At 40.2% G+C, this 8,544-nt stretch overlaps 1 protein-coding gene across 1 annotated transcript; it reads right to left on the reverse strand.

Moving 5' to 3' along the window:
- Positions 1-1,384: 1,384 nt before the first annotated feature.
- On the reverse strand, positions 1,385-6,078 carry mrpl51 (mitochondrial ribosomal protein L51). The gene is made up of 4 exons (XM_046045347.1): positions 5,917-6,078; positions 5,617-5,719; positions 2,453-2,560; positions 1,385-1,830 (listed from the first exon to the last, which is right to left on the reverse strand). The coding sequence occupies exons 2-4, from the start codon at positions 5,705-5,707 to the stop codon at positions 1,634-1,636; spliced, it is 396 nt and encodes a 131-aa protein (XP_045901303.1). The 5' UTR covers positions 5,708-5,719; positions 5,917-6,078; the 3' UTR covers positions 1,385-1,633.
- Positions 6,079-8,544: the final 2,466 nt, after the last annotated feature.

Below are 8,544 nucleotides of genomic sequence, written 5' to 3' on the forward strand. Positions count from 1 at the left end.
CCACTTGGGCTCGTAACGATAGTGCGGACCCCCCCCCCCCCCCGTCTCTCTCTCCCTACACACTTTGCAGTACTGCAGCTCTGAGTAGGGTAGGGAGGCAGGACGACACTGCGGTACAGTGGATGCCTACAGAGTGTTGACTCGACGGTTTCCTCTCTGGCCTGGGATTCTCCCATTTCCTTCCTCCTCCTGCTCCAGTGTAACATTTGCCTTTGCAACTGCTCGTTTAATTCATAGCAGTGTTATATTTGAACCTACATCCTCTATTCGTTTTTTCCATTTTGATTATCAACTCTGTGGACATTAGAATTGAAGAAATAAAAAATGGGAAACGTCTCAGGACAAACGGGGCCATTGCGGAAATGAAAACGTGAAACAATATAACACAATTTGATCTTCCTCACTGAAAGAAAAACAGCACAGATATACCATTTGGACAAAAGTCTATGGACATGCCAATGGCAGTTTATACCAGTGCTTCCAGACCTTTTTTTTTTTCTTAAAAGAAAATAAATAAATATTCTCACAATCCTTTGTCACAGGTTATGTCTGAGTTGTGACTAATTGTGACTTTTACAGACCTAAAGAGCTTCAGTATAACTATCCAGTCTTTCACAATAAAAAGCTAAGGTTAGATGTCATAATTAAGCACGGTAGCAGATCCATCAAAGTATTTCTTTCTCTAGGCCTTTTAAAAAATCATCTCATGACCAATCCGATGCATCTTTTTAACAAGATCATTAGGTCCCCAGGTTTGGATCAACTGTTTTAAGCTTCTATTTGTGTGGCTACAAATTGGCGATGAGCCTTCAACATGACAATGCCTCTGTGGACAAAGCAAGGTCCCAGAAACAGTGGCTTTCCCAGTTTTGTACTGAAGAACTTGATTGGGCTGTACAGACCTCAACCCCCTCTGGATGAACTGCAAACGGCAACTGGGAGCCAGGACTTATCATCCAACATCAGAGCCTGACTTCACTGATGCTCATGTCACTGAACGGGAGAAAATCCCTGCAGCCAGGTTCTAAAATATTGATAAAGGTCTTCCTGGAAGAGTGGAGACTGTTACAGCAGCATATTCACCCCCATGTTTTAGAAAGAAATGTTTCACATTCACATATGTTCTGATTTACATAGTATATGTCCATAAAGACGTCACTGCATTCTTTCAAAATAGTCTCACTGACTTTAGAGCAATCTCATCCATTTTTATTATTTTAATGCTTCTTCTCATCCTGAGCTCCATTGCTGACCTTTAAACTCTCTGCTGGTTGGAGCCTATTCTCTATATTGAGATACTTAGGCAAGACTATCATAGCAAATGTGACCAGCATGCCGCTGTCTGGGAGCTAAGGGAGTTTGTATTACAATGAATAAACACAGCTTCTTTTCAGTCCAGTTTTATAATGTATTTTCAGGCATCATGTACTTTGTGTTTGCAGTCATTAATAGGAACGAAACAATGGATTTAAAAGGAAGTATGGTACTCTGAAACACACATCTTCTCTTTATATGAATATAACTTAGAAAAAGTGGCAATATACAGCTCATTGACAGCATGAAATCACACTGCTTAACGCCAACAGTCCTTATTGGCTGATCAGATGGATTTGCCAGTATGGTTTGTTCAATGTTAGCGGTGTTTGCCAGTACGGTTGAAGCGTCTGTAGAGGAAGCGGAGCCTCTTCTCCAGGTTGTGTCTGTCCAGAGTCATCATCCTGTCTCCCACCATCTTCTTCTTTCTAATTAGACGCTGCAGTTCATTGCCTTTGAACGCCTTCAGCCAGCAGGGAGCTACAATGAGGTCTTTGGGATGAGCTTTAAAGTCCCCTGCAGACACAAAGCGAGGAGATCAATGCACAGTGTATGTGCAAGAAAGAGAGAAAGCAAGCAAAAGTGTAGGAAAAGCACAGTTTGTGAAGAGTTGGGAACTGGGATAAAGATCAACACTAGGGTGTTAAATTGGTCTTGCATGTATTCGCACATATTAATGTATCCATTAATGTATCTTAAGTTCTGAAGAAGTCTCTTGGATGAGGAACAAAACGTCTTCTAGTATCTTCAACCAAGTCCAGTTGCCCTTGACTTTAACCTTCTTTGGATAACTAAGACCTGGATGACTGAGAACCTTCACAGACATTAATGTATACACAATTTATCTTCTAAAATGATCCAGTAAGGACTTGTTGAGAACACACTGATTCTCAATTTAGCCTTTTTCTGGAACAATTAAAAAGTCTATTAACTCAAACCACGACCTAACAAAAGGTTATTTGGTTCTCCTACACTAACAAGCAAACTTAATCAGTGAACTAATCACATTTGATTCCATAGTGGCATTGCTCATCCTAATGGCTTTATTACATGCTTTGCTCTATAAAACCAACATAAAAAAACAGGGGGGGGGAATTCCACAGTCTAAAATAGGCTTTAACTGGTTTATGACACTTACCTAAGATGCCTATGTTATCATAAACTCCAAACATGCTCCTCTTCTCAGTCCACCTGTCTACCTTCTTCAGCTGAGGGATGGCATGCATCCTGATGTGGCAGCATGTACCTGAAGAAAGCACATGATAGTATTGAGTATCTTCTCCACATATACTACATTTAGTGCTGCTACAATTGATCAACATGAAATTAATCAGACAAAAACAAACAAACAAAAAAAAAAGGATAAATACATTGTTTATCGAGCAAAAATGCAGCTTCTCAAATATATTTGCTGCTTTTTTCTGTATTGTCTCACTGTAAACTAGGGCTGGGCAATAAAACTATAATGCTTATCGCGATATGATTTTCCTCAATAACAATATCACAAATGTTCAATAAGTGTTTTAGCACAAATTAGCACTTATTTTTTCTATTCAGATATTTCTTTAGTTGAGGTAAAGAGACTGAAAAAAGACTATTTAATATTACTCATGCATATTTGTTGAAAAAAGATTTCATGCTAATTGTTTTTGATGTTCGACCTCAGATTTGTTCCACTGTTTGACATCAAGTGTTGTCATTTTCGGACCATAAAAAATAGCTTAAACAGGTGATATTATGCTTTTTGGTTTTCTCCCTCTCCTTTATTGAGTTATATACCTTTTTTGTGCATGTAATAGGTTTGCAAAGCGAAAAAGCCCAAAGTCCAGCCCAAAGGGAGTTTCCATCTCCCACAGAAAACACTGCTCTGAACTGCTTGAAAACAGCTCGTTTGTAGTCCAGCCGTTTCTCTGTGACGTCACAGGGATAAAAGCTAAATGCGCGTCATACAGGTGCTGGTCATATAATTAGAATATCATCAAAAAGTTAATTTATTTCAGTAATTCCATTCAAAAAGTGAAACATGTATAATTTATACATTCATTCCACACAGACTGATATATTTCAAGTGTTCATTCCTTTTAATTTTGATGATTATAACTGACAACTAATGAAAATCCCAAAGTCAGTATCTCAGAAAATTGTGAAAAGGTTCAATACTGAGGACACCTGGTGCCACACTCTAATCAGCTAATTAACTCAAAACACCTGCAAAGGCCTTTAAATGGTCTCTCAGTCTAGTTCTGTAGGCTACACAATCATGGGGAAGACTGCTGACTTGACAGCTGTCCAAAAGACGACCATTGACACCTTGCACAAGGAGGGCAAGACACAAAAGGTCATTGCTAGAGAGGCTGGCTGTTCACAGAGCTCTGTGTCCAAGCACATTAATTGAGAGGCGAAGGGAAGGAAAAGATGTGGTAGAAAAAAGTGTACAAGCAACAGGGATAACCGCACCCTGGAGGGGATTGTGAAACAAAACCCATTCAAAAATGTGGGGGAGATTCACCAAGAGTGGACTGCAGCTGGAGTCAGTGCTTCAAGAACCACTACGCACAGACGTATGCAAGACATGGGTTTCAGCTGTCGCATTCCTTGTGTCAAGCCACTCTTGAACAAGACACAGCGTCACAAGCGTCTCGCCTGGGCTAAAGACAAAAAGGACTGGACTGCTGCTGAGTGGTCCAAAGTTATGTTCTCTGATGAAAGTAAATTTTGCATTTCCTCTGGAAATCAAGGTCCCAGAGTCTGGAGGAAGAGAGGAGAGGCACAGAATCCACGTTGCTTGATGTCCAAGTTTCCACAGTCAGTGATGGTTTGGGGTGCCATGTCATCTGCTGGTGTTGGTCCACTGTGTTTTCTGAGGTCCATGGTCAACGTAGCCGTCTACCAGGAAGTTTTAGAGCACTTCATGCTTCCTGCTGCTGACCAACTTTATGGAGATGCAGATTTAATTTTCCAACATGACATGGCACCTGCACACAGTGCCACAGCTACCAGTAACTGGTTTAAGGACCATGGTATCCCTGTTCTTAATTGGCCAGCAAACTCGCCTGACCAACAATGCAGAAGAGCTGAAGGCCACTATCAGAGCAACCTGGGCTCTCATAACACCTGAGCAGTGCCACAGACTGATCGACTCCATGCCACGCCGCATTGCTGCAGTAATTCAGGCAAAAGGAGCCCCAACTAAGTATTGAGTGCTGTACATGCTCATACTTTTGATGTTCATACTTTTCAGCTGGCCAACATTTCTAAAAATCCTTTTTTGTATTGCTCTTAAGTAATATTCTAATTTTTCAGAGATACTGAATTTTGGACTTTCATTAGTTGTCAGTTTTAATCATCACAATTAAAGGAAATATGAAATATCAGTCTGTGTGTAATGAATGAATATAATATCCAAGTTTCACTTTTTGAATGGAATTACTGAAATGAATCAACTCTTTGATGATATTCTAATTATATGACCAGTACCTGTATATCGCTCACCAAGCGGCTAGTCCGACACGCCCTCAAAAACACCAGTGGAAAAACACTGAGCTGCAGCACACACCTCTCCTCTCCCTTCCAAACACTAGCTACCCTCCAGGCCATCAGTGGACATAAAGTTGTTACTGTGATGTAGAGACAGAGCTCAGTTAAAATTTTATGGATGAAAAAAAGATCATTTAGAGACATGATGCATTGCTCCATAGCTAAAACGAAGCCTTCAACACAGGATGAAAAGAGGAGCTGCATCAATGTGCAGTATGAAAGAAAATATGGTGGGGGGTTTTTATCAAACCATGTAAACCTGTTCTGGTACAGCCCCTAAGTAGGATTTTGAACCTGAAAATGAGCATAATACCACCTCTTTAAAACCACAATTAAATATCTGGTTTCTTCAATTTTCACTTAGGAGCAAAATCAGCCTTTAAACTTGAAAGAAATAATGATTTGACATTTATCTTGATTATTATTGATAAACTAGCCTATCTACCTGCAGACCTAACCAATGAATGAAATTTAAGCTAATGTATAAAGCTTTATAATTTGTATTTTATGTACATTTTTCCTTGTATATTCTCCTCTACTAGTTTGTACCTGGTTTCTAAATTTGATTTATGGTGTAGTTGTAACTTAGGTACTAGTTTTGAATCCTTTTGTAATATCCTTTGTGGTCAGTTTCATGTGTTGTTGTGAGACCTAACCTAAAGTACAGACTGTAGACGCAAAACGTTATACTGTTGGTACGGTACAGCCACAACTAATAAACTGGCCTGTTCTAGTCATTGAAATCAGTAACAGTAAGTTACTCACCAGTAGAAATGGTCCTGGCTGTGTGCAGCAGAGTCCCAGCAGACTGACAGAAGGACGCTCCAGCTTTCAGTAACCCCCCGATTACAGACATGTCTGAAGTTTTCTACAGAGACACAACAACTATCAACTTCACATGAAATTTATTCAGTTTACTCAGGTAAAATCGTGTTGGCCAGTCGGGTATTGTTTTTATCAAACACAAACTCAGCTTTCAAATATCTTTTCATTGACCCTTAGCTTTAGCTTTAGCTTTAGCTTTAGCTAACACGTCATTAGCTATTACATCACATGCCACATTACCAGTTTCCACGTCCAGCAGAGACCTTGTGCCAATTTAATCTTTCGTTATTATTACAACGAATCATAAAATATTGCCTTGTGCGGAAATTTAACATTTAAAAATATATGTTATTGAGGCTTCAACATGCTCCCGGTGGCCGCGTCCATCTTACTCTGTGTCCCACAATGCATAGCGCTGGTACCGTAATATCGGTAGAGCAGCGCAAAAAAAAAAATCGTTAGACTGTCTTTGCACCACCTGTTCGCTACACCTTTCACCCAGGAGAGGGAGGTAGCAGTACCGGAGGACCAATTCAAACAAAAGAGAGGAATGTAAATGAAAAGCGCGGTTATTTAATTTAATAGCCAAAAACATTCATTCAGAAAATGAAGTGATTTAATCTGACATATTTTGGGACACATGCTCTTTAGCCTATATTCAGCCAATGTTCTGCTACAGGAATGCAAGTTTAATATTGGTGAACCACAAGCTAGCAGCAGTGGTGGAAAAAGCATTCAGATCCTTTACTTTACTAAGTAGGCCTACTAATACCACTGTGAAAATACTAATAATAATGTACAAGTTCTGCATTCAAAATCTTCAAGCAAAAGTATTAAAAGTATTAGCAATTATATTTAAAGTATCAAATGTAAAAGTTCAAGTTTGTTCATTATCATTAATCCAGGTATACAAATGAACAAAATGCTGTTTCTCACTGTCCACACTAGACTAGATCACAATGATCAACTTACAAGACAAGACACCATCCACCACAACACAGTAACTGACATTTGACAAGACAAATAGACCAGATCTATTACTGTAAGGTGGAGTGACATGGTGTGGCTGAAGCATTATAAAGTGCATAGTGCAACCTGTATCTAAATCTATACTTAATAATTACAGCATCAGAAGTAAAGTAATTGCGGGTAGGAAAAGCAAAAGAACTCGGTATGCAGAAAAATGGTCCCTGTCAGTGTTTTACTATAGGAGAGACAGGGACTCGTTTCAACAAAGGGGTGGTTGTCACAGCACCACGTTCACTGAGAAAGGATTACCTTACATTATTATTTACAGCCAAAACGCAAATTTTTCAGGTAAAAAAGTAGATTGACAGGGTGGTTGTAACTGCTTTTCAAAAAGTGTTACGATCAACACTGTAATAACAACTAAACACTTTTTGTATCCTACTACTTTCAGCATGCCAAGACAGTGGCTGATTAAAACCGACAGGACTGTGCCTGCATGCACGTATAATAAAATCTGCATCAGATGAGGTGCGGCAGGGAAAAACAGTATAAGGCTTGATACTGTAAGAAATGCAAAACAGAACAAGAATCAAAACAGCTGCACTGTGTGGGCTATCACAGCAGTCTTCAATCCGCAGCAAGAGGACGTGTTAACTGGTTACTTGACTGAGGCAGCAGACATTATTTTGGACTCACTCCACATGAGGTCCTAAGCATCAGACAGGTATTGGTTAGCAAGTTGAAACCAGTGGTGGAAAAAGTATTCAGATCCTTTACTTAAGTAAAAGTAGTAATATCACACTGAGAAAATACTCCACTACAAGTTAAATTCCTGCATTTAAAACCTTACTGTAAGTAAAAGTATGTAAGTATTATCAGCAAAATATACTTAAAAGTAACAAAAGTAAAAGTACATGCATAGTGCAGATAAGAAAGATAAGATAAGAAAATTTCACCATTTCCTCCCTTCTCCCGTGTTGTTGTCTGTTCTCCTCCTGTGTTGTCTGCCAGTTGTTGTCTGTTCTCCTCCTGTGTTGTCTGCCTGATGTCGTCTGTTCTCCTCCTGTGTTGTCCGCCTGTTGTCATCTATTTGTTCTCCTCCTGTGTTGTCTGCCTGTTGTCATCTATTTGTTCTCTTCCTATGTTGTCTGCCTGTTGTCGTCTGTTCTCCAACTGTGTTGTCTGCCAGTTGTTGTCTGTTCTCCTCCTGTGTTGTCTGCCTGATGTCGTCTGTTCTCCTCCTGTGTTGTCTGCCTGTTGTCATCTATTTGTTCTCCTCCTGTGTTGTCTGCCTGTTGTCATCTATTTGTTCTCTTCCTATGTTGTCTGCCTGTTGTCGTCTGTTCTCCAACTGTGTTGTCTGCCAGTTGTTGTCTGTTCTCCTCCTGTGTTGTCTGCCTGATGTCGTCTGTTCTCCTCCTGTGTTGTCTGCCTGTTGTCATCTATTTGTTCTCCTCCTGTGTTGTCTGCCTGTTGTCATCTATTTGTTCTCTTCCTATGTTGTCTGCCTGTTGTCGTCTGTTCTCCAACTGTGTTGTCTGCCAGTTGTTGTCTGTTCTCCTCCTGTGTTGTCTGCCTGATGTCGTCTGTTCTCCTCCTGTGTTGTCTGCCTGTTGTCATCTATTTGTTCTCCTCCTGTGTTGTCTGCCTGTTGTCATCTATTTGTTCTCTTCCTATGTTGTCTGCCTGTTGTCGTCTGTTCTCCAACTGTGTTGTCTGCCAGTTGTTGTCTGTTCTCCTCCTGTGTTGTCTGCCTGATGTCGTCTGTTCTCCTCCTGTGTTGTCTGCCTGTTGTCATCTATTTGTTCTCCTCCTGTGTTGTCTGCCTGTTGTCATCTATTTGTTCTCTTCCTATGTTGTCTGCCTGTTGTCGTCTGTTCTCCAACTGTGTTGTCTGCC

Source organism: Micropterus dolomieu, linkage group LG03, assembly GCF_021292245.1.
Source record: "Micropterus dolomieu isolate WLL.071019.BEF.003 ecotype Adirondacks linkage group LG03, ASM2129224v1, whole genome shotgun sequence".
NCBI classification, from domain to species: Eukaryota; Metazoa; Chordata; class Actinopteri; order Centrarchiformes; family Centrarchidae; genus Micropterus; species Micropterus dolomieu.

Excerpts from the sequence above, each read along its gene's own strand:
- mrpl51 (XM_046045347.1), bottom strand. The coding sequence starts at position 5,707 with ATGTCTGTAATCGGGGGGTTACTGAAAGCTGGAGCGTCCTTCTGTCAG. Across the intron at positions 2,561-5,616 it reads AGCCAGGACCATTTCTACTG|GTACATGCTGCCACATCAGG; the intron begins GTGAGTAACTTA and ends TGCTTTCTTCAG. Across the intron at positions 1,831-2,452 it reads TGATAACATAGGCATCTTAG|GGGACTTTAAAGCTCATCCC; the intron begins GTAAGTGTCATA and ends TTGTGTCTGCAG.